The 26,891-nt window shown below is 44.5% G+C and overlaps 1 protein-coding gene across 4 annotated transcripts in view; it reads right to left on the bottom strand.

The window, feature by feature from the left end:
- The window catches only part of LOC126188244 (neural cell adhesion molecule 2), a 612,074-nt gene that overhangs the window by 161,459 nt on the left and 423,724 nt on the right, over positions 1 to 26,891 (bottom strand). For all 4 annotated transcript variants that reach the window (XR_007537838.1, XR_007537839.1, XM_049929802.1 and 1 more), the window contains exon 9: positions 26,585 to 26,878. Coding sequence is in view for 2 of the 4 variants with exons in the window: in XM_049929802.1 (XP_049785759.1) it covers positions 26,585 to 26,878 (294 nt within the window). In the remaining 2 variants the exon portion in view is untranslated. The remainder of the gene's footprint in view (positions 1 to 26,584; positions 26,879 to 26,891) is intronic.

Raw genomic sequence — 26,891 nt, 5'->3', positions numbered from 1 at the left:
CAAAATGTGTCACGAATACAGTTAGCAGTAAATAAATAATTAATTAAACCGTCATGTTTCATGTGGCACTTTTATTGCACTAACAGTAGTAATCGATAAACTTTTTTCCATTCATCGTTTTGTGGGGGTATTTCGCGAGTAAAGATTTCATAAGGTTATGGCATTATATGTAAATTTCGTTGCAAGCCTCTAAGTGATGCCATTCTTAAATACTGGGTGATAGAAATATGGGTATTCTCACATCGTGGGCGACACTGTCTTTTCACCCCGTCCCCGCACCTTTGTGAAGTAGATTGTCTTACCGCCTCAGTGATTCTTTCCAGACAGTAAACGATATGCGTGGCAAATTTGAATTAAATCAGTCCTGTGGTTTAGGATAAAAAGTGGAAAGTGCATACTTAATGTACATGTATACATACGTGCAGGGTGACAATTATTGAACTGTATGGAAAAAAACGTAAATTAGTTACAAATTCATTTATTCAACAGGCAAAAGTCACTACAGATATTCGGATTTGGGTTATGACAAGTTCTCTATACCTGCCATCATTGGCAATGATGAGGCGCAGACGACTAGCGAATTTCTGCAGGTCTCCCTGAACTGTCGGAATATCTATGCTGTCGATGACCTCCTTTATGGTGGTTTTCAGCTCAGAAATGGTTTTGCGGTTGTGTTTAATATAGACCCACGAAGACACGTCGCATGTATTCAGATCCAGAGAATATGGCGGCCATTCGGGGCGCATGCCACTGGCCTCTGGGTACCCTAGAGCCTTAATCCGGTCCCCAGAGTTCTCCTGCAGGACATCAAACTCTCTCCTGCTTCCGTGGACTCGAGCTCCGTCTTGCATGAACCACATCCTCTCGAAATTCTCACTTTCAATAATGGGGATGAAATCATCGGCCAAAACCTTCACGTATCGTTCTGTAGTCATCGTGCCCTCAAGGAATATCGCACCCATTATTCCGTGACTGTTCACTACACACCGCACACACACCCGCTGAAGGTGAAGAGACTTCTCGATCGCGAAATGCCGATTCTCAGTTTCTCAAATGCGCCAGTTTTGCTTATCGACGATGCCATTCAAATAAAAGTGGGCTTTGTCGCTAAACCAAATCTTACAAGCGAAACTAATCATGACCCGTGGCCAACGTTCTACGGCAAACCGTTCAGAGGTTATACCGATTTTATTTCACATGGTTCAATAATTGTGACCCTGTACATCCATTTAGATGATTTGTTCGGATATTGAAAATTACTTCGTAGAAGTTATGCGAAGGTTGTCTAATACTTGTACGGACAGGAAGAAGTTTACTAATGCAGATACAGAAAGCTTCCTAGAATTCAAGGTAGCTGACGACCTGAATGAGTAAGAAAGAAACCAGCAACAGCTGTAGTACATACAGAGCGGTATCATGTAGAGAACTTGGAGACAGACATCTAGGAAATTGATTTGTAGGAACTGAAAACTTATGAAACACGGTGTTCCAAAATTCAAAATTAATGTGAGGCAATGAAATAAAAAAATTTGTTACGCAATACTGAACAGGAGAGTAAAGAATTTGTGTAAGTTCAATGAAAACCAACATATAAAAGCGACGTCTAATCAATGATCCAACACCAACCTCCTCGATTATTAATCGGACACATAACCAAACGAGCTTCTGGATCGGCTTGTCTGAATTAAATTCGTGTGGACGTTCCATTACTCACTCATTCCTCACTATCTTCCGTAATCCTGAAAGCAGGTAGAAATAACACCCTTAACGCGCTTTACACTGCAGTAGCGCACGATACGCGCGGTATTGTAACATCTGTCAAATGAAATGCTGCTGGTGAACCACCGCTACGCCGGGTATCAAGCATGGGAAGAGAGGCTGCGGCAGCGAAATGGAAATTAATAACCTCGATAAATCTGCCACTCCGGTTTCAGCCCCGCGCCGTGCCCTGGGCTCGTTTTCGGATTAGCTGTTTATCCGGCCGCCGGAACCGTTTAATTAGACTGTCTCTCGCATCGGCTCTCCGGAAGGTCGCGACCGCACCGGTGCTCGCCGCGACCGCTAAATGACACCCAACACTTTGACAGAGCGCGTTTCCTGACTGCTGGTTCCCTGCCCGTGACGCTGCCATATTACCTCACAGCGGGGTACTGCGCTACGCCTACCGCACCGGCCCTGCAGGTGAAAGAAACATACCGCTCTCGCCGGACATACATCGCCGGAAAATAAGAAATGAAACATTCTTTTTTATGTCTGGGATTATTTCGCGTGTCTCATACTTCTTGTACACCGGGTGGAGTAGTTTGGACATAGCTGGCTCCCTCAAGAATCTCAAAAATCCCGATGGAATGTCGTCTCCCCAAGTGCCCTTGTGTTGACTTAGGTCTTTCAGTGATGCTTCAAATTCTTCTCCCGCTTTCATACCACCCATATCATCTACATTTCCTCTTCCGTTTCTATAAAACTGTCTTCCAATTCACATCCCATGCATAAAAAGAAGAAGTTCAAATGTGTGTGAAATCTTATGGGACTTAACTGCTAAGCTAACACATTACTTAACCTGAATTATCCTAAGGACAAACACACACACCCACGCCCGAGGGAGGACTCGAACCTCCGCCGAGACCAGCCGCACAGTCCATGACTGCAGCGCCTGAGACCGCTCGGCTAATCCCGCGTTGCCCTGCATAACCCTTCTTTATATTTCTTCCATCTCTCAGGTGTCCTTTTCCGGTAAAGATAAGAAATTAAATTTAATATAACTACGATGATGCCCTTCTAGATGTACGGGAGCGCGAAAGGTGACATATCCAGCAGGTGTACAAGAAGAAATTGAATAAAAACTTCGGAATGCATTCAATGTACATGCTGCCAATGAGAGAATAACTAAATACAGAGATGGGAAAAAGCAAAATGTGAACAAAATGAGAGATGAAAGACTACCCAATAAAATCATACATTACAATTTGCAAACGAAGTCAAACACAGGTGGACCAACAGAAAGATGGACACAAAATCGGTGCAGACAAAAGCCTTTGCCTATTCCAAGGACGACAGTTGCTGAGAACATGGCGGAAAATTTCAGGAAGTACATTTTATTTACTTTATTTATTTCAAATACACTCGAGGTCTGCCATGAAGGGTTTATCTAGTTCAAATAAGGACTTTGAAAACTAGCTTAGCATGGAGAAATTACAAACACATACGTCTTATCTTAATTACAGAAACTATTTCATTCTTTTTACTACTGAAATGGAATGTCGTGAGGCTAAGACCTTCCGCCGTGTAGATCGGTCGCCTGAGAAAATCTTTTGAGTTGACTCCCCTTTGGCGACTTGTGTGTCGATGGGGATGATATGATGATGATGACAACACAACAACCAATCCATGAGCGGAGAAAATCTCCAACCCAGCCGGGAATCGAACCCGGGCCCCTTTGTATGACATTCCGTTACGGTGACCAATCAGCTACCTGGGCGGGTTTTTGCTACTCATGTTTACCAATAATCCTTTTGTGAAGACGTTAGGATCCATCATTTAAGCTTCTGCACTTAGAAAAAATATCATTTTGGTACTGTTTATCATGTCGCTTTCATAAAACTACAGGTCGTTCTGCTATTAACTGGTGCTAAAGACGCTGGTGTGTTATTTAGGAACTGTGATCAAAGTCATAATCACGTACCATTTATCTAGCTATTGTGTGTTTGACATTTTATTCTTCAGTCTAATTCTTTATGTCTTAAGTTTCATAATCTTTCGGCAGACGTAATCCAGAACTAATTACAGAAAAAGATTTTTTAACATTGCGATATCTCGCTGAAAGTATACGCAGGCAAAATGATATAATTTGCTCTGATACCCGAAATGCATTTCAAATTATGCAACAATGTATTACTGCTAACCATATACCATACGAAGAACTTTTCATACCACATTTTTAATTCTTACGGTACTTGACTACTGGAACGCAACACCCATAGTAAACAAAAAACCACGATAGTTACGAGCAACAACAAAGAGCGATAATTGTAACATTCGACAGTTCGCAACAACATACAAAAGATAACAACAAGAAATTTAATTTTGATTTCCTAGTGCTGTGCAAATGAAATTTCGATTGCAAATAAAGCAAAAGACCAGCTATAAAACCGGAACAACAACAGTATGGCACAGTGTCTGTGAAAATGTGTTACAAATTTAAACTGTGATGAAGCCACAGAAAATTAGAAAGTGCCAGATTTGTAAAACATCCGTCATGTAAAATAATACTGTGTAAACAGAAATATCCATATATTTCATGTCACTCAAGAATCGTTTCAGATAATAAAGGCAAAACGCGTATAACACGAAAAATTAATTGCCTTTAGTACTACACGGATCCAAAGTGATAATAACTAACGTAATATTTTGGATTTGTCTGGAATAATGTTGTCCATAGTCGAAAGACAATGTAAAGATGTATAAGAGAGTCTGCGTACATGTTAGGGCGTTTGATTGTGTGTGTGTGTGTGTGTGTGTGTGTGTGTGTGTGTGTGTGTGCACGCGCGCGCGCGCGCACTGAGGCGACAAATATTACGGGATACCTCTTAATATCGCATCGGATCTCTTCTTGCCGAGCGACGTAGTATGGACTCAACAAGCCGTTGAAATTCCCCTGCAAAAGTATTGAACCATGCTGCCTCTTTAGCCGTCCGTAATCGCGGAAGTGTTGTCGATGCAGGATTTTGTTCATGAACTGACCTCTCGATTATCTCGCATAGATGTTGTAGGGGATTCATGGCGGGCGATCTGGGTGGCCAAATCATTCACTCCAATTGCCCAAAATATTCTTCTAACCAATCATGAACAATTTTAATCCGGTGGCATGGTGCACTGTCATCCATAAAAATTCCATCGTTGTTTGGGAACATGAGCACCGTGAATGGCTTCACGTTCCGTTGGATTTAACTGGACCAGAGGATCAAATATTCCATGCAAACACAGCCCACACCTTTACGGAGCTACCACCAGCTTACACAGAGCCTTGTCGATAAGGCACACTGCTTTGAGGTGTCTGCGTCACACTCTAACGCTACAGTCAGCTCTTACCAATTCAAATCGGGACTCATCTGCTCAGGCCATGGTTTTCCAGTCATCTGGGGTCAAACAGTTATGGTAAATAATTTGGAAATTTGTGTTAAGGTCTTATGGGACAAAACTACTGAGGTCATCGGTCCCTAAGCTTGCGCACTACTTAATCTAATTTAAACTAACTTACGCTAAAGACGACACACACATCCATGTCCGAAGGAGGACTCGAACTCCGAAAGGTGGGGGGAGGGGGTGGGAGAGGAGCCGCGCGGACCATGGCAAGGCTACTCCGCGCGCCAACCGATATGGTCACGAGCTCAGGAGAAGCGCAGCAAGTGACGCCGTGCTGTTAGCAAAGGTACTCGAGTCGGTCGTCTACTGTCATAGTACATTAACGCCAGATTTCGCCGCGCTGTTCTGAGCGATACGTTCGTCGTATGTCCCACATAGATTTCTGCGGTTATTTGACGCAGAGTTGCTTGTTTCTTAGCACCCATACGCCGCTGCTCTCTGTCGTTAAGTGAAAGCCGTCGGCCGCTGCCTTGTACGGGGTGAGCGTTTTGGTAATCTCGGCACAGTCTTGACACTGTAGATCTCGAAATTTTGAATTCCCTAACGTTTTCCGAAATGGAATGTCCCGTGCGTCTACCTCTAACGACCCGCCGATTTCAAACTATGTTAATTCTTGTCGTGCGGTCGTAATGACGTCGGAAACCTTTTCACGTGAATCAGATGAGTACATATGACAGCTGCGCCAATGCATTCCCCTTGTGTACGTGATACTGACAAAAAAATGGTTCAAATGGCTCTGAGCGCTATGGGACTTAACTTCTCAGGTCATCAGTCCCCTTGAAATTAGAACTACTTAAACCTAACTAACCTAAGGACATCACACACCTCATTGCCCGAGGCAGGATTCGAACCTGCGACCGTAGCGGTCGCGCGGTTCCAGACTGTAGCGCCTAGCACCGCTCGGCCACCCCGGCCGGCTGATACTGACAGCCTCTGTATATGTGCATTAACGCTATCCCACGACCTGTGAGAGGGAGAGGGAGAGAGAGAGAGAGAGAGAGAGAGAGAGAGAGAGTGAGAGAGAGGGAAGGAGAGAGAGAGAGAGAGCATGGGTGGGTTTTGTCTGCGCTGGGAGGTGGACATGTATATTTACTCTGGCGAAAATAGATTACAGTTATCCACAAAAGGAACGATTGTCTGGAGTTATACCTGCAAGAGTGCAGGTTATGAAGGAGGAAAAAGATATGCTGACGCAGTTTTAGGAGCCACTATATCAGAATGATGTATAAAGAAAAAACGAAGGCAGTTTCAGGATACATCTGTTGAAACGCACAAGCAGCGGTGACGTGGTACGAAAATCGTTTGTCATTCAAGACAACCTCGCTTTCTCTTCCGTACCTCTGTATTTCGCCCACCTCTACGTGACACAGTGGCTGTTGGGCTATTTGCAAATTGCCGATTTTGATGTATCACTGTCTTCAAAGGTATGAATTTAGCTCTCGTTGACTTATGAATATGAGGCTGAATACGGCTCTAGGTGACGTCCCCATCTATGTAGCGAATAGACTAGCCTCCTCAAGTCGAAGGAGGAATTTACGCATCACTGTTCAAATGTACTTACCATGAAACATGTTCGTCATTTAGCTGAAGAAAGAAAATAATCGTTTCTAGATCCTTTTAGTTTGTGCTTGATTTCGAGAGACGTATTTCGATTTGTTATTTTTCCAACCATCGGTATTACCATTATTTGATGCTGTCCTCACCTTCGACACATCTTGCACTAATCTTTTCATTCACACAAACGTATTATTTCCAGTGCCACGACCTTACAATTTTGCTTAATTCGCTTCTCTCTCGTGCCAAGTTAAGTACGAAAGAAAGATCAATAAGTTGATGTTTAACTATTATATCTATTATACTGGCAAAGGATTTTCCATGATCTTATTTCGACAAATTCTCATTCTGGTAGCTCTATTTTCAATTTATGTCTGGCCACTTACTACACTTTTTCATTACAGGCTAAGGACAGAATAATTAGGATTGGGGGTGACCTTGTGACAGGACACGGGCCACGGACTAGAGTGATATAATTCAATGAACACATGGAAAACCTAAATCAAGATGGAGAAACGGGGTATCTAGGACCACCTCAACTTGAATGCAGATCTAATAGTCTTACGACTATACAGCTCAGAAGTTTTGCTAGTGTTGAAATTACACATCAATGTTTCTTTGCAGATGTACAGTCTCGTAAAACTTCTTCCTCAGTATCACGAAAATAATTTATGCCGGTAGCGCTCATTTGATTACCAAATATGTCCGTGCTTCACAAATATTATGTTGTACCAAGTGAAGATTGCTTCTTAGATAACACAATTATTTCAATTCTGCCACTCTTCTCACGTACTGATGTTCAGTAAAGCTCTTCTGTTTCTGTCGTCATCTTTTCATTTACTTTTGCTCTGTTTACCAATTTCGGTGCTCAGTTTATTGGTTCTAAAGATATCTCGTCGAGTTCTACAGATTTCCTCGTGCTTAAATTATTCAGAGATCAATCAAACTCTCGTCGATTAGCTGGATCGATTATTACCCTTCAGACCTTCTGACACCTATCTGCAATTTGTTGAAGTCCTCATATCGTCGATTAAGATATTTTTCTTTACATACTATGACAATGACAGTTCTGAAAATAAGTTTTCATGACTTTAGATAATGTTCGTCGGGTGTTAGTGTCTCAATGTAGTTAGTCGGAAGCGTATGCAGGACTTAGTTTTTGCTGATATTTAGCTCACATCCTCAGCTCGGCTATCGGTATTAATATGTAGAAATCTATACTAATAGCATCAAGTAGAATCATTTGCGTCAGGTTATATAAAACAAGAAAATCCAGGATTCGCTGTATCATTTCTCATGTTGTAGCTAATGAGGCAAGCTATACTGCTGGAATTTACTGTTCTTCATAAGACCTAATGGTTGGGAAATTCTAAATAATACTTTAGAAATACTGAGTGCACTGAAGTGGAAACATGCTTAGGATTTCTTAGCCGTGGATGAGATGGCACGAAACGAATCGCTGGATAGGTCGACCACTCAGGCCATCAAGCCAGTTTAGGAACCTCAGCGTGGTCCATCTTTCGCTCAAGTTTTCTTTACAAGGCATTAATTACGCAAGGAGAACATCAAGAATTTATTCGAGAATGCAGTGAATCGTTTCTCTTATTCCGTTTTAATTGAACGTTACGTAAGATTCATTTAATTTTTAATGAAATAAGTACTTGGATATTTTACGTTAGAATTGGGCAAAGCGCAGTTGCAGAAACAAGAGCTGCAGTAAAGTAGGAGTTTGGTAGCCGAAAGCCGTGCTCATACTTAATAAGGAACTGCCATACAAATTAGCTTAAACAGCGGCTAAGCTTTCAGTGAATGGGATGCGTTAATTAAAGAGTCGCACTGGAAAGTTGTCTGCCGGGATAAAGGCTTGTCGTCCTGTTTGCCGTTAAAATGAAAGTCGTTGTAACTTTCGGCAAATAAGAGCGCGCGCCCATTACTCAGTAATTTTTCTTCGTAGCCTGTTAGGGAACTGGAAACGGCTGCGAACGTTCCGAGTCACAACATAGTACGAGAAATTAGGGTGGCGCCTCATTCCAGATCGCAGTGGTTCGCCTCAATAACGAATTTCGCATTATAAAGTTTCATAGCGTCTTTAGCGTTGAATATCTTATTAATGGAAAATTATTCTTGTTTGACGAAAATATTGATTGTTGCAGAACTTACTGACTATGAATAAGTACTATTGGTGTTGCGGGGTGTTCCGAGGTAGCGAGAGGTCAGTTGTTTTATAACGTGATAGGACTTAATGTATTTTCGCAAACGAGCACTTAATTTATTCTCTACTTATAACGAAATATAAGCTGTGTCCATCTTCACTATCAACTACAATCGTGGTGGAACATCCACAACAGAAGTTTGGCCAGACTGAAAGAAGTTTTGTGACATGATAGTTCGGGAGCAATGTGGCATCTAAGAAACAGTGTTCAGTGTGTGTCTTCATGGTGCATTCCATTTATAGATTTGTAATCTAAGACGCACAGTGGCCACCGTTTAATGCTTCTGAACAGGTCGATCAATATTGGTGCTTCTTCTGGCAGTAAATGGTATTTTATTATTAGTTTCGCTCAGTTATTTCCCTTCCTCTGTCTACAGGAGCTACTCGAAATTATTTTGAAACAACTCTTGGGGAAATGAGTTTACTGGCATTGCTCATAGATTACAAATCAGCCCTGTGAGCCTGAACTTGACTGTTTATCAACTACTGCTGTATTTCATGTGATTATCAGGCCGATTTTAAAACCTTGTACTTATCAACTGCAGTGTCGTCGCTCAAGACAAACAAGAAAGAACAAACAAGTGACTGGTTGGTTTCTGCCCATTTAAATCAGCTCTCAGCTGTGTTTACGTTGAGTCACAAGAGCTGTTTCGTTACAAAATCAAATTAATGTACTTACATAATAACAGAAAACACATTAAGGAAATATTCTGTGGCGCGGGGGGGGGGGGGGAGGGGAGGGATTTTAATTGCTGTTACGCCCTCAAAAATCGGTTGCAGGCAATCGTGAAATTCAAATCAAGAGAGATCATATAGTAATGATCTTCGGTAATTTCCAACCATCTCCGTGCATCTCCTCGAAAAGTACTTCAGTCTAGCTTGAATAAAAAGGCGCCTGGGTCACATACACGAGCTTACAAAAATGGCTCTGAGCGCTATGGGACTTAACATCTGAGGTCATCAGTCCCCTAGAACTTAGAACTACTTAAACCTAACTAACCTAAGGACACCACCCACATCCATGCCCGAGGCAGGATTTGAACCTGCGACCGTAGCAGTAGCGCGGTTCCGGACTGAAGCGCCTAGAACCGCTAGGCCACCGCGGCCGGCACGAGCTTACAAACGCAATAAAAGAATGAAAGGCAAAATTTCAGACCAATGCCTCTTAGGTCCGTCTGATGCAGTACGCTAAAGCGGATTCAAAGTTCTGTCTTCCTGAAGTTCCTAAAGGAAATGTAGTCTTCCCTTAATAAAACATCATGGATTCAGGAAATGTTATTCTTATGAAAGATGATATTTCGCAAATAGTAGATCCAGGTGAACAGTTGGAGCTCATCCGCCTAGATTTTCAAAAAGAGTCCGATACAACACTACATAGTAGACTGATAACCATCATTGAAGCGTATGATGTATCATCACAAATACGTACATACCATGTCAAGCAGTACGTCGGACGCTGAACAGAAGCGGATAGAACACCTTGAATTTTCCGAGGAAGTGAAGTAGGATCTCTAGTGTTTTAAATACACGTACACAGTTTATTATAAAGGACAACGACGCTGTTATCAACAGGAACGAATAGTTGATGAGTAATTTTACGGAATCACAGGATATTTTAGACAGTGCTTCCACTTAGAACAAGCTCTCTAGAGGAGAGGATGAATTTAAGATAAAATACACATAACAAAGAGAAAGGTGACGGTGGTACCCAGGAGGTGACCACCATTTTAATAGAACCTCCTCAGTAGCAACATAGTTTTATTTCTAGCTCCATTACCGGACTCGGGCCTTATTCCATTTTCAAGTGGTGGAATATCATACGGCATCGGCTGAACAAGTCATTTTTTTCGTCAAAGTTTGTATTATATCATGATGATGGTTAGAGTTTCTTTAACCGACGCCAAGTGATGCAGATGAAAATGGGAGGAAATACCGAAATTCTTAGTAGAGTTAAAAATAGGTATTTGATGCGGCTGCGATTATGATTCACTCGAAATTACATGCAACTTGTGGTATCCAAAAGCCATCATGGACATATAATACCGATAGTACCCGATTACGAAATCATGGGAAACCTTCTTAAACCTTTTTGTTTCAATAAACTGGCAAATACTACGAAGTGGTATGAAATTGTATCACTAATTGAAATCTTAGCAGGAAAGACAAATAGCACACTTTATTTTTTTCGGAGGGTCCTGAAAAACCACATCCAACTCTACTGTTGTTCTAGCGTTCGAATCCTTACCAGGTTGACATCAGAGCAGAATCTGAATGAATTAGCGATGCCCTAAATGCATATCAATTGGACACAAAGCAATTACACACAGGGAGTGTGCGTTGTAAGCAAATAGATGCGAGACGCTATAAGACTGGAAAATGATCAGCCATCGGAGTAAATTATGTCAACCGAAACGAAGACGTATAGACTCGTCGTTTGATTATGAAAGACTGACAAAATTATGTAGTGTCCAGAAGGGGAGGTGGAAACGAAATGAAACTTCATGAGTTGTGAGGGTATGTAATGTTACTTCGATAATAGCAAAATCGGGTCAAATTTACAAAGAACTTGGCAATATGTGTCCACTACGTAGCACACCATATGGTTTGGGTGTATGCACAAATACTACCTGGAAGAGTGTCATAAAGCCATTATTTCCTTTTCAATACCAAGCTGACCCATAACTGTTGTAACTGGTCCTCGATAAACTGCATACAGATATTGTGAGTGAGTTGAGTGCAAGGTAGTTCCACACATGTTCTTTTGGGGACAGAACTATGGATCTTACTGACAACGCTAGTACCTGAACATCGGGCAGACAGTCACTGAGACGAGCTTTGTTCTTTTGAAAACTGGCATCACGATAATATCGCATGAAAAGCAAGATACTGGGGACAAAGGATGTCCGTGACGTGCTACCAGTCTTCCATAAATCACTACCCACCGTGACCTGATGTCGTATCCTGCCGTTCCCCACATCGTGACCCTAGGAGTGACACTGTTGTGCCTCTCCAGAATATTATATTCTTCTCAGGTCACCACCATACTCGCCGATCATGGTCATCCTGGATGGTGCAGAACAGCAATTCGTCGCTGAACCCGATGCGTTGCCATTCATTAGCCGTTCGTGCTTCCTGGTCAACGCACCACCCAAACACAGCCGTTTGGTGTTAAAGGCAGCATACGCATGGGACGGTAATTCCATGGTCCGGTTGCTGTTAGTCTGCGACCAACGGTAAGTGTTGGCACGGTATGTAGTAGGAAGTCCAGTAACTGTTCTCGGATGGTGGTCACACATGTGAAGGGATTCCGATAAGCCAGGCACAAAATACTAACAAGGGAACATCCCCATTGCACCCCCCTCAGATTTAGTTATAAGTTGGCACAATGGATAGGCCTTGAAAAACTGAACACAGATCAATCGAGAAAACAGGAAGAAGTTGTGTGGAACTATCAAAAAATAAACAAAATATACAAACTGGGTCGTCCACACGTAAGATAGGCAATATTAAGGGCAATGTGCAGGGAGGAGCGCCGTGGTCTCGTGGCTAGCGTGAACAGCTGCGGAATGAGAGCTCCTTGGTTCAAATCTGCCCTCCACTGAAAATTTTGCTTTCTTTATTTTCGCAAAGTTATGATCTGTCCGTTCGTTCATTGACGTCTCTGTTCACTGTAATAAGTATAGTGTCTGTGTTTTGCAACCGCACCGCAAAACCGTGTGATTAGTTGACGAAAGGACGTGCCTCTCCAATGGGAACCAAAAACATTTGCTCGCTAGGTCATAGGTCAACCGATTCCTCCACAGGAAAACACGTCTGACATTTTGTATACGACACTGGTGACGGCATATGCGTCACATGACAGGAATATGTTGTCGCCCCACCTAACTTGTACACTTGGCGAATGGGTAAAAAGATTCTTCTACCTTGCCCGATTTAGGTTTTCTTGTAGATGTGATAATCACTCCCAAAAAAAGTGATGAAAACATAAGAGTTTTTCACATAAACTGAAAATAAAAAGTTAAAATTTTCGGTCGAGGGAAGATTTGAACCAAGGACCTCTCGTTCCGCAGCTGTTCCCGCTAACCACGGGACCACGGAACTCCTCGCCTCACATTGCCCTTAATATTGCCTATCTTTCGCGTGGACGACCCAGTTTGTATATTTTGCTTATTTTTTCATAGTTCCACACAACTTCTTCCTGTTTTCTCGATTGATCTGTGTTCAGTTTTTCAAGGCCTATCCACTGTGCCAACTTATAACTAAATCTGAGGGGTGTGCGATGGGTATGTTCCCTTGTAAGAGACTCCCTTTTGATGGTCAATCGTGACTGACTGCAACGTCGAGTACTTTCACAAGCTGTGTAACACTGAGCCTCTAACACATCAAAATACTCCATAAATCTCGACACTGCACGATTCGATCACTAGCCAAATGTAGACCCACAATAAGGCCCCTTTCTACTCTGTCAGATGTTGATGGCGCTGTCTTACAGAAGTAGGTACCATCTCCATGTTCTTCACAGTGATCATTCAACATCTGATGCTTTTCATGCCCCTTGTATAACACTAAACATAAACAGGACTAATGCACTCTGGTGGCCCTTCTACGTATCACGTGATATTTTGAAGCTAAATATTTATGGTGGTGGTTGTGGAGGTAAGTTCCTATGGGACCAAACTGCTGAGGTCGGAGGTTCCTAGGCTTACTGACTACTTAATCTAACTTAAACTAACTTACGCTAAGGGCAAAACAAGCACCCACGCACAAGAGAGAACTCGAACCTCGGACGGTAGCGGGCCTCGTGAACCGTGGTAAGTCGCCCTAGATCACGCGGCGACCCTGCGCGTCTGTAAACATTTATACAAGCACCGATGGTGCGTGTGTGTGTGAGGCAACATTGACATCCGACCGTGTCATGTTGATATTTCGCTTTTTCTGTCAGGCAGTGTACGATCAGCGTCCAGTCAATCACAACTACCAAATATCTACGAATATACATATGGAGTGATTTACCCGCCAGGTTAGACGACAGCGGTAATGCACTGCTTCCTGGACTCCGATAGGCGCGCCAGCCCCAGATCGAATCCTCCTGGCCGGTGTGCCGGCCAGTTGGATGTGGTTTTTTTTCGGTTTTCCACATGCCATTAGTGAATACTGGGCTCATCCCCATGTCCCGCCTCTGATACACGGCTCCCAGATTTCTGAACACATTCGCATTATTTCATGGATTACACTAGACGCAGACAATTGGGGTGCACTCATTCTGTCGCAGGGGGTATGGGGTGGCAGCAAGAAGGGCGTAACCGCAGGGAAAAGGCACAAGCAGAAGAAGAAGAAGATACGTATGGAGCTGTTTATGATGGAAGGACCAGATAAATCCAACGATGGATAGGTGAGATCCCGAGTGGGGATTTATCAGCAAAATACAAATGAAATTTAGTACATTCACGAGAAAGGGCGCTTACAAAAATACCTTTCCAATGTTCACAAGTAAGTCGTTATCTGAAGTCACCTGCACATTACACATGGTATATTGCATTAAAACTAACTCTGTGATAGGTTTCGTCGAGATGATCTCATAATGACTAAAGGCCTAAACTAGATTTTTGTGAAGCGTGGGCAGTAAAAACATTTCCCATCTGTAGTCAATAGTATGATAAAATGGTATTATTTAGCACACATACTACTATATTCCCTTAGGCTTTCGATACTCTCCTCTTTCGTTAAATACATTTATAGGAATCAAATACGCTGTGTTCGCGTCGCACTTAACCGAGCGAGGTGTTGCAGTGGTTAGCACACTGGACTTGCATTCTTGAGGATAATGGTTCAAACCCGCATCCGACTAGCCTGATTTATGTTTTTCGTGATTTCCCTTAATCGCTTCGAGAAAATACCTGGATGGATCCTTTAAAAGGGCACTGCCGACCTCCTTCCCCAACCTTCCCTAATCCGATGGGACAGATGATCTCGCTGTTTGGTCCCCTCCCCGGAATCAACCAACCAACGTCGCACTTGATGGCAGAATATGAAGTGGAATTAAACAGATTACATAGTCAATATTCGGTGTGTCAAATGCAGTGTAATTTCCATTCCCTTTTTATTGATTGTTAAGTACATTGAGGTTTCATTTCTATACGTTCAGTTTACTTTATAAAAGGGATCATGAAAAGAAAGTTTCTTCACGACCCTAAAGTCACGAGCTCTAGTTAGAGGCCAAGTTTCACTGCAAAACTTCTTTATCTTCCTTTAGATGCTATTTGCTCGACTGCTGACACTGCAAAGTACGAAGCGCACGATGGCTGTTTATACCTCCAAATTTATTCGTTACCAGAATAAGAGTGATTTAGAGTATGAGTCGAAAACAGCAACTGCACAAGACAAGTTGTCTTTTTGCATTACGACAATGCTTAACGTACGTGGAAAAGGTAGTAACATCTCATTATACAGCAATTAGAGCTTTCAGAAATCGGAAAGCTGATACAAGGCTTTCACTTTAAATGATAATTTGAAACCGCCGACTAGAATGAACAGGTTACTTTTTACACTCCTCAGGTAATCTGATAGAAATGAGCGTAAGGTATCGTTGGCCGGGAGGCCTCATTCGGGGAAGTTTGGCCGCCAAGTGCTAGTCTTATTTTTCTACGCCACATTGGGCGAGTTGCGCGCCGGTGATGAGGATGAATTGATAATGAGGACAACACAACACACAGCCTCCGAGCGAAGAAAATCTCCAACGCGGCCGGAAATCGAACCAGGGCCCGCTTGCACGGGAGATGAGCACGCTACTACCCTGCTAAGCAGGCGGACAGGTAATGTGGTTATATGGCATAAGGTTAAGAAATGGGAAGCATTAAACGGCAGTATGTAAAACGCAAACCACTGTTTACTGACTGCGAACGCTTTTATCACAGGAACGAGGACTAACGAACTAAATTCCGCCGTTAAAGTAGTACTGGTACTTAAAATTGCAGAACTACGGAGGCAGCATGCAAAAACATAATAGTTAAACAATGTCAATACAAAATTCCACACGGAGTGTTTCAGCTGAAACACTAAGTATATCAAGAGACGGTAATAGGGACAGACTTCATCTTATAAATTCTCATCTATTTCAACGGAGAGCGTGTAAAAACGCTCACTACTCTGTGAAGGGCATGCAGATAATTTGTTGGTGCATAAATACATAAACAGCCAGTAAAAGCTTAGATCAAAATTTCAACTTGACCTATAATGATTACAGTATGATTTTCACCTCTCTTCGAGTATCTTGTCCGAGGACGCGATGATATATTTTTATTAGGGTGCCACTATTTAAAAAGCGTGTGACTAATTAGTCTGTGATTACTTTCCAGTTCCAGAGAAAATATCTGCCGGAGTCACCTGCCGGCCGCTGTGACCGAGCGGTTCTAAAATGGTTCAAATGGCTCTAAGCACTATGGGACTTAACATCTGAGATCATCAGTCCCCTAGACATAGAACTACGTAAACCTAACTAACCTAAGGACATCACACACATCCATGCCCGAGGCAGGATTCGAACCTGCGACCGTAGCAGCATCACTTCAGGACTGAAGCGTCTAGAATCGCTCGGCGACATCGGCCTGCTCCGAGCGGTTCTAAGCGCTTCAGTCCGGAACCGCGCTGCTGCTACTGTCGCAAGTTCTAATTCTGCCTCGGGCATGGATGTGTGTGATGTCCTTAGCCTAGTTAGGTTTAATTAGTTCTAAGTCTAGGGGACTGATGACCTCGATGTTAAGTCCCATAGTGCTTAGAAGCATTTGAACCATTTTTTTGGAGTCAGCTCCGGCGAACGGTACGACTTCTTCATCGCCGACAGCACATTGTACTTATATGACGAGTGATCGAGCGAATGGAATTTTCCTGGGATGATGATGACAAAAGACGCAAAACTTAAGGACGAACAAATCTCTTAAACGACCGTGGCAATGCAGTTGCTCCGTCACATTTCATAGACGAACGCCCTATGCTCAGTCGTCAAAATAACCAGGTCAAACATGATCCTTGATCAATTACACCCCACATTTACAGACGAGAAAATCAGTAATTGTATTTCCTCAACTGTGTCAGGACTTTGATTACACGAACGATGTAATTTAGATCCACTATTGAGGACTAGAGTGTAAGCCGTGTTGAACTTTACCTGAAGACCGTCAGCGATATTTTCGAGCAGTCAAAATAAGTGTGTAACAAATGGTTCAAATGGCTCTGAGCACTATGGGACTTACAGCTGTGGTCATCAGTTCCCTAGAACTTAGAACTACTTAAACTAACCTAAGGACATCACACACATCCGTGCCCGAGGCAGGATTCGAACCTGCGACCGAGTGTGTAACATAAACCATAAATAGATCCCATATCAGCATACTCAGTGTGTGTAAAAACAGCCGACACTGTTATTAAAATCAATATTTGCATAGATATTCAGGAGGAAACTATGGTCTGTTTAACTCAGACATCAGTCAAGAGTTTTTCAAACATGTTTTTTCCGCCGACATAGTCATCCAGTAATTTCACACTGGATCGTCTTACAGTATAGCATTTACTACACTACTCTGTTCTTTAAAAAAGAACCAGGAGTGTTTGTTGTCTGCTTCAGACATAGCTAAACACATAGTTACTGAAATTTTTATTTGAAAAATTTTTCTTTGAAGAAAAAATTCTTGATATGATCCAGCTATAGATTCGATCATGGGCGAGTGCTTGACCATTGTGAATTATTTTTGTCTTAAACTGGAATTAAGTCTACTTTTAGTATCACCACAGTGATGCGTGGGGGAAATGTGGGGGAAGGATGATGAAGGTATGGATAGACAGCTTCCAAAGTATTGTAAACCTGTCATGTGACCCTAAATGTACAGAGCATATGGCGTACGAAGTCCCTTCACCCATGTCACTTACCGTACACTATATGACGAGTTATCTCATCACGTTGAATCACTGTACGCTATTACTCGCAGGTGCCGCTGTAAGTAGTATGTCTTAGACGAGGTTCATGATGCAGAACGAAGGAATTTCTCATTTACAGTGACCAGATAATGAAGACATAATTCTTTGAGGGAAAAAATCATCTTTTCCAATTCTAAATCTTCATTGTACGTTACAGTGAAAGCTAAATTTAGATTCCACGGTAGACAGTCTGCTTCTCGCAATACGAAAACATGACTGCATGGGACTATGTGGTATTCACGGTTGCTGCGATCTGTGCTCTCGACCTCGATCGCTACATCATGGAAGATGTAAACGAGTAGTCTGTAATCTTACTGGGTGACTGAGCTATGCTGTTCACCTCATGAACCGTTTACGATGTCGTCATTCTGCTTTCAGTCAAACTGTGGACAAATCCTCACTGAAAGATGTATAGATCCTGATCATAGCTGTATTAGACTCAGAAATGTCGGTACAAACCTCCCTTTTTCAAATGGAATTATAGTTATTCCTTTATTAGTTTTAGTTCTGAAGGAGATGAATTTAATGGCTTTCCGTTTTCCAAAATCCGATTAGCAGTTCCGGAAAAATCACAGTATTTAGGACCTAGGTTCCTAGTCTCAGATACGCAATTGGTTTCTGCAGTAGTTAAAGGGGCCGTCAGATACACTCGTGTTTCTTGTATTATTCATGACTGCTAAGACACATATACACTATCTGGTGAAATGTAACAAGACACTTATTGGTGGATTTTAGTATGGGGTGTGTCCAGCCTTCACCTGTATGACGCAACTGATGTTGGAGGCTGCGGTCTGGAGCGAAGTCGACTTTCTTACTCACCCCAAAGGTTTTCTACCGCGGCCGAGACTCTGGGCAGGCCAGTCCACTTTAAGAATCTTATTGTCCACAAACCACTGCTTCACAGTTGCTGCTTTACAACACTGCACATTGTCATCCTGATATAAACAGTCAACGTCTCCGAACTGTTCGTTTCCTGTACGCAGTCCACAATACCTTAAAACGTGCTCATGTCCTTCCGAATATAGCGCTTCCGTAAGTGAGGAGACCACTTTCTAGTCACAAACAAATGCCTCCACACCGCAACGCCGTCTCTTCCATACTTCATTGGTGGCACTATACAAGATGGCTGCTAGCATTCTCTAGGCATTCGCCTAACTCTTCCATCAGAATGCCACAACGTATATCGTTATTCATCACCGCAAATCAGTCGATTTCAGTCATCCGATGTACAGTGGCGTCGCCCTTTACAAGTCAAGATCCACCTAGGCTTGTTTACAGAAATGTTTGGCTTATTTGGAGCTGCTCGGCCATTGTACCCCATTCTTTCCAGTCCTTGAGGAAGATGGACTGATGGTAAAACTTTATCCAATTTCATGCAATGCTTTACAACGAGCTTCCGCAGTGCTTGATGAGGTCTACCTGCTCTTGGTGTATCTGTAGTTGTTCCTTCACGTTTCCACTTCACAATCACTTCATCCACAATAGAATTGGGCTGCTTTGGAGAAGTTGAAATGTCCGTGTTGTCTTTTTTGAACCACTCAGGTAACATCCAAGTTGCTGAGCAATGCTGCCGGACCACCCCCTGATGGTCTGGGGGTTAGAATAGGCCAGCGGTATTCCTGCCTGTCGTGTTGGTCCCCTCTCGGGTTTGACCGCCACCTTTTCCAAATTTCTGTTTCTAGTGCGTGCCATTTGGGGAAGAACGCCTTATGTGGTGTTTTTTGTTTGTCCATCATGCACCAAGATCTTTCATGCTACTTATTGTCTTGTGGTGGGCTTTGCCCCCAACGTCTTCTGGCTTGCCTAATTCTCGTCTCCTGCACTGTACCATCCTTCGCGCCCACGACAATTCTGGACCATTTTGACACCCAAAAACCAGTGCGGTAGCCAGTCATCGTGGTGGGGTTGTCATGTACCCTCTTGGTGACAGCTCCCTGACAACACAGGGATCACAATGCTGATGTCAGAGCTGAGATCTCCCCACGTCTGACAAGGAGCAAGTTCCCATCCTTCTGGGGCACCAGGACTCCCACAATGGCCATCCCACTAGGTGGCCTTGCTGACGATGGGTGGTGCCTGTGGGGAGAGCCGCTGGGCGGATGACTCTCAGTGAAACGGGTTAAATCTAATCAAGCTGGTGGTCGCTCGGTCCCAGCAGTCTCAAAGCATGTCAGGAATGATTTTGATGCTGCGACCTATGATTTCCGATCGTTTCCCTCCCTGGCTACACCTTTCGAGGACCATCAGGCGACCAGATCTTGAGAGCTGTATTCGCCTCAGTACCCCGTTTGCAGCAGGACTGATGAAGAGACGTTTCAGGCAACAAAGCCCCAGTTTTTTGTCGACGATCTTGAGGATAGATTTGGGGAAGTGGCGGTGTTTTCCATATGCACAGCAGGCAAATTTTGATCCAGGCAACCTCCGCAGCCCAGTAGTGGGCGCTGCTCGCCTGTGACAAACTCGGTGACATCCCTGTCTCGATTACGCCACATAGAAACCTTAATATAGGCCAGGGTGTTATTTTCCACCCTGACCTCCTTGTGCAGTCAGATGACTGCAGCGGTTTTTTCCACCACCTTGCTGAGCTCCAACAACTACTCAGCCACCACTCTTTCTTCTGCATTGCTCTCCAGAAATATTGGTTTCTGGCGATGCGAACACCCACCCTCTGTGTATCAGAGTTATTATAAGAATTGGGCGTCTTATGAAAGGTTATCTTGTGGAGTCTGTGTCTATGTCTTTAACTCTCTTTTAAGCGAGTGTGTCCCACTTCAAACACCTTTAGAGGCTGTCGCTTTGAGGTGTGGACGCCTCAGGCTATTACTGTCTGCTGTCTCTATCTTCCACTGGGTGGTGATGTCCCACAGCATATATTGGCTGCGCTGATAGTCCAACTGCCGCAGCCTTTTCTGTTATTCGGATTGGTGGCAACAGGCTGAGGTACTGTCATTGAGCAAGTGTTGGCATAGCTCGACCTTTCTCTTTTAAATAATGGTGCCTCCACACATTTCAGTGTGGTGCATGGCATGTGCTCAGCCATCGACCTTTTGGTCTGCAGACCTGGCCTTCTACCATCCATCCACTGGCATGTGCATGAGAACTTGTGCGATAGTGACCACTTTCCAGTCTTTCTGTCACTGCCACAGCGTCACTCATCTAGGCCCCTCCCCAGATGGGCTTTGAATGAGACTGATTGGGAGTCATTCACCTCCACTGCCACTATTGAGCCTCATTCTCATGACGCCATTGAGGTGGTGGTTCACATGGTCACCACCGGCATTGTTTCTGCAGCGGAATTTGCAGTTCCCTGTTCTTCTGGGTCCCCTCACCAGAGGACTGTGCCTTGGTGGTCACCAGAGATCGCTGAGGCGATTCGTGATTGCAGGCAGGCCTTCCAATGTCATAAGTGGCACCCGTCACTGGACCACCTCATTGCCTTTAAGCGGTTCCATGCCTGAGCCCAATGCCTTATTCACTGACGGAAACAGGAGCGCTGTACTGACACCGATACGATTGCAGAACTCTTAGTGGAGCATTTTGCTCAGAGTTCCGCTTCTATGAATTACCCATTGGCCTTCTGCTCACTGAAAGAGCAATTGGAATGTCGGAGACTTTCATTCCACATATGCCACCCAAAATCATACAATGCTCCAAATTACCCTAGCCACTTGCCCTGATATGGCTCTCAGGCTGGATCACATCCACTATCAGATGCTCAAACACCTCTCAGTGAACTGCCAGTGATGCCTCCTAGACTTTTTCAACCGTATCTGGATTGAGGGTGAGTTCTCATCACAATAGTTGGAAAGCATTGTCATCCCCATGTTGAAACCTGGTGAGAACCCACTGGAGGTGGACAGCTACCGCCTCATTAGCTTCACCAACATTCTGCACAAGTTGCTTGAACAGATGGTGAGCCGGAGGTTGAGTTGGCTACTTGAGTCTTGTGGCCTTCTGGCCCTGTCCAAAGGTGGGTTCCAAAGGGATGCACTGCCACCAATAATCTGGTCTGCCTGGAGTCTGCCATCCTCATGTCATTTGCCCATCGTCAGCATCTGGTTGCTGTCCCTTTTGACATGCTGAAGGCATATGATACAACATGGCGGCATCACATCCTCATCACACTTGATGGGTGGGGTGTTCAGGGCCTGCTCCCGATTTTTATTCAAAATTTTCTGTCTCTTCGTTCCTTCCAAGTGCAAGTTGTTCCCTCACATAGTTCCTCCCGAGTCCAGGAGAATGGAGTCCCGCAAAGCACTGTCTTGAGTGTCTGCCTCTTTTTAGTTGCTATCAATGGACTAGCTGCAAGCCGGCTGGTGTGGCCGTGCGGTTCTAAGCGCGTCAGTTTGGAACCGCGTGACCGCTACGGTCACAGGTTCGAATCCTGCCTCGGGCATGGATGTGTGTGCTGTCCTTAGGTTAGTTAGGTTTAAGTAGTTCTAAGTTCTAGGGGACTGATGACCTCAGAAGTTTAAGTAGTTCTAAGTTCTAGGGGACTGATGACCTCAGTAGTTAAGTCCCATAGTGCTCAGAGCCGTTTTGACTAGCTGCAGCTGTGGGAACGTCCGTATAGGCTTCGTTGTATGCTGATGACTTTTGTCTGTACTATAGCTCCACTAGCATTGTGGTTGCTGAAAGGCAGCTACAGAGCGCTATCCACAGGGCGCAGTCTTGGGCCATCACGCAAGGCTTCCATTTCTCGGCTGCCAAGACCTGCGTCATGCATTTCTGCCGGCATTGCACTGTTCACCCTGAGCCATGGGTTTATCTTGACGGTGATCCCCTTGCTATGGTGGAGAAGCATCGGTTCTTGCTTTTTGCTGCCCAGTTGGCTTGGCTCCCTCACATTCGGCAGCTTAAACAAACATGCTGGTGCCATCTTAACACTCTTCATTGCATTAGTGACACAAGCTGGGGTGCCGATCAGTCTACACTTCTACGACTGTATCAGGCGTTGATTCAGTCCCATCTCGATTATGGGAGCCTGGTTTATGGTTGAGCATCGCCTTCCAGGTTGCGGTTACTTGAACCCATAGTTCAGTTCAGGGTCCGACTTGTAACTGGAGCTTTCCACACAAGCCCTCTAAACAGCATCCTTGTGAAGGCTGGTGTCCCTCAATTGAGGATCCGGCATCAACTTATGCTGCACTTGTTTGTAGCTTGCCTGGGCATATAAATTACTGTCTCCTGTTCCCCAACTCCGTCGTCCATCTTCCTGACAGCGGCTCTGGTCATGGTGAATAATATCAGTTCACAACCAGGCTCTTCTCTCTGGGCTTGAGTTTTTCCCTCTCCTACCACTTTTCTGGGCCCATTTACATATACCCAGTGGTGTGTCTCCTTCCCATGCCTTTGGCTGGATCTGGCACAGGGTCCAAAGGATTCAGTCCCTCCTGAGTCCCTCCGCCGCTGCATTCTTTCCGTTGTTGCCGCGTTTCACGGCTCTGACGTGGTCTATACCGACGGTTCGATTGTTGTTGGTCGAGTTGGTTATGCTATTACTCTTGGGGATCATTCTAAACAATGCTCATTGCCGGCTGGTTGCAGTTTTTTCACTGCAGAGCTGGTATCCATCTCTCTCGCCCTAGAGGATATCCGCAGGTGAGTCCTTCGTCATCTGTAGTGACTTCCTGAGCGTTTTACGAGCTAGCGACCTGTGTTTTCCTCGCTCTCGTCCGGTGATGGCTATCCAGGAGTCCATCCACACTCTTGCTCATTGCGGCTTCCCCATGGTTTGTGTGTATCCCAGGTTATTTTGGCATCCCAAGTAATGAACATGATGACAGGCTGTCCAAACGGGCTATCAGTGAACTGGCCCTGGAGATTGGCCTTTCGAAATGTGATCTCCAGGTAGTATTGCGGCAGAAAGTCCTTGGTACGTAGAGTGATTAATGGCGAACCCTGCCTTCACCCAACAAACTTCGGGTTATCAAGGAGACTACAGGTATGTGGAAATCCTCTATGCAAGCCTCTTACAAGGATTCCGTTGTTCTCTGCCGGCAATGCATTGGCCACACTTGGCTGACGCATGACCAATTTATTGTGCTGCGAAAACCAACCTCTATGTCGCTGTGGGTCAGCACTGACAGTGGTCCACATCTTGTTGGACTGTCCCCTTTTAGCGGCTGGTCCCGGCAGGGGTTCAAGTCCTCCCTTGGGCATGGGTGTGTGTGTTTGTCCTTTGGATATATTAGGTTTAGTAGTGTGCAAGTTTAGGGACTGATGACCTTAGCAGTTAAGTCCCATACAATTTCACACACATTTGAACATTCTGAACTGTCCGCTTTTAACTGCGCTTAGACAGACGTTTGCGCTGCCTGTTACGCTCCCTGTTCTTTTAACCGATGACGCTGCCATGGCAGGCTTTGTTTTGAGTGTTATTCTAGCAGGGGGCTTTTATGGCTCAATCTGAGGGTTTGTCCCTTTTGTGTGTTGCCTCTGGCCTTCGGCCTGCGGTTTTAGATTGAGGTAATTAGTGTCTCTCAGTGGTTGAGTTTTCCTTTTTTGTTTCCATGGTCGGCCAACCACTGTACAACTCTGTGTGCTTTTAATTCCCTGTTATCTGGTCTTTGCCTGCGTCTTTCTTGCTCTGTGTCGTCCGTTGTTACCTCTGTTGCTTGTTTTTATTCCTTGTGGGTTTTCAGGATTGTGAAAAGAGACCGAAGGGCTTTGTATTCTGGTCCCTTCAACCCACACAAACCAACCAACCTGCCGGACGCATCCAGTTGTGATACTGATTCTCTATCTACAACACAATAATCGCCATCTAATATTTTAATATTTTATACTGGTCACGGGAGAGGGGGGGGGGGTGGCTTCTGTCACTTCTGATCAGACAGCGTAAACTAATAGATGCACTTACGGTGCGAATAGAAGCAAATCCTGGAAATAACGCTAACAGTGGAAACTGGCCGCCGCACTCCATCAGTGTTAGTGGTAAGATGGCCCAGTCGGTAGTCTGTCAAAGACCGAACACAGATCAAGCATGAAAACAGGGAGAAGGTGTACTGAACTGCGAAAAAACATCAAAATAAAAATAGTGAACTGTGCAAGGAAAAGAGTAAAGAGCAGCGTGGAAAAGCAATGGCGTCATGTGTAAGTGACCATGTTGTTCGAGTAACAAAGCGGGCGAACCGTATTCAAAACTCTCAAGTGTTATTTTTGTTTTTTCATAATATTATGAACTGTCGTTCCGATCACTGAAATGTTCGTTCTTTCTGTAGTCTTGGCAGTTGTGATACTTTACATTGGTTATAGGATATGAAACATGTGGTAAGAATACGTTACCGCTGCAAGTGAATGTGATGAATACTGAGAGCAGATGAGACACCTTATGGACGTCTGACTGAAATAAAAATAACAAATAAACGGGTGTGAACTATGTGGCAACAAAGGAATTCAAGAGTCAAGACTTTCAAAACGGATCGCAGGTTTAAAGACGTTAAAAACATATATTTGGACAAAGCACAGAGAAATTGTATGATTGTGAAACTGCTGCGTTCATTTGTTGCTGCTTATGTGGCAAACTGTTATGTTTTCATCATTTCCTTGGGAGTGATCACATTCACAATCATACGAACACCTAAATCTGGCAAGAAGGCAATCTCACTCATTGACCAGGTGCCCAAATTAGGTGCGTCGGTAAGAGACTCCTATCATATGACACACGTACTTTCACTACTGCCGTGTATGAGACACCAAACATGTTCTCCGGTGGAGGATTCGGTTGATTTGTCACCTTGTTATCAAAAGTTTTCGGTTGCCATTCGAAAGCCATTCGGCTGCTAATAGAGTAGTTGTGCAGAATCAACTGCCATTATAGGTCACCTAGCTGTTGCAAACGGACGTGACACCACAAAGTAAGACACAAATTTGAATAAGGCGAACAGCAGGAAAAAAAATGGAAGAAATTTGGCACAAGGGAGATTTCAACACGGCTCGTCCGCACGGTAGCCCAACACTGTCACCATATTTTTCTTTTAAATCTCATTTTGATCATTGTTCATTGCCTTTGTTCGGGGCGGACGTGTCATGACTCCAGTTCGAGATCAACGTTGATACATTCGCTCAGTTTTTTTCCTGCAGAGGGTAGCTTTAGACCGAACATACTGAGCTACCGTGCCGATTCCACTTAACCACGACGCTATTTCTCTTCACGGCTGTTCTGTATTGCACTTACGTTCTTGGACCATTCAGTGTTTCTATTTTGCAATCTTTCACAGTCCAGTACACCTACTTCTAGTATTCATGCTCGAACTGCGTTCAGTTTGTGACGGGCTGTCCAATGGGCCCTCTCCCAACTAAATCTGAGAGGGGTGCAATGGGGAGTTTGCCTCGTAAGGAACCGTCGTTCAACTCGATGCAGTGTTGATCAGTGCTTTGAAGATATTCGTTTGACCGTAACTAGTCGCTTGGAAATATTTATTACAGTAGGAAATGATGGAACCTTTACGTCATCCTTTGAACTCATTAAACTTGGACAGCGGTATCTACGGACAATAGTTTCTATCTTCTGCTACCGTTCTGGAGTGGGATGTATAGGTACAAGACGAAACCACCTATAGAAGTTTCAAAATCACAGACATGAGCCAGGCTGGCACGCGCCTGTGCAGCGGTGCAGCAGTGGGAGGCTGGTGCAAAGCGCTGCAGCAGTGCAGGCGAGGCAAGGCGGTGCGGCCCGTCGGCGGCTTGGGAGGTCTCGTTTACCTGCGGCCACTACCTGGAAGACGCACGGCGCCCGCTGGTTGCCGACCGCGTTGGTGGCCCAGCAGGCAAGCGTGCCGTAGTCCATATCGGAGACGGGGGTGTAGTTGAGGGAGGAGATGGCGCCGAGGCTGGTGTAGCGCGCCGGCGGCACCTCGGCCAGCTCGCCCGAGTTGTTGAAGGTCCAGTGGAAGGCGAGCGGCGCCGGGCTGGCGTCCACCTCGCAGCGCAGCGCCACCGTCTCGTGCTTCAGCGCGCCCAGCAGCTGCTCGCGCTCGTCGCGGCACGTCGGCGCGTCTGCCCCAACACC

Source organism: Schistocerca cancellata, chromosome 5 (assembly GCF_023864275.1).
Source record: "Schistocerca cancellata isolate TAMUIC-IGC-003103 chromosome 5, iqSchCanc2.1, whole genome shotgun sequence".
NCBI classification, from domain to species: Eukaryota; Metazoa; Arthropoda; class Insecta; order Orthoptera; family Acrididae; genus Schistocerca; species Schistocerca cancellata.
The sequence above is the reverse complement of the archived record's forward strand: the minus strand, read 5'-3'. Positions and strand labels throughout refer to the sequence as shown.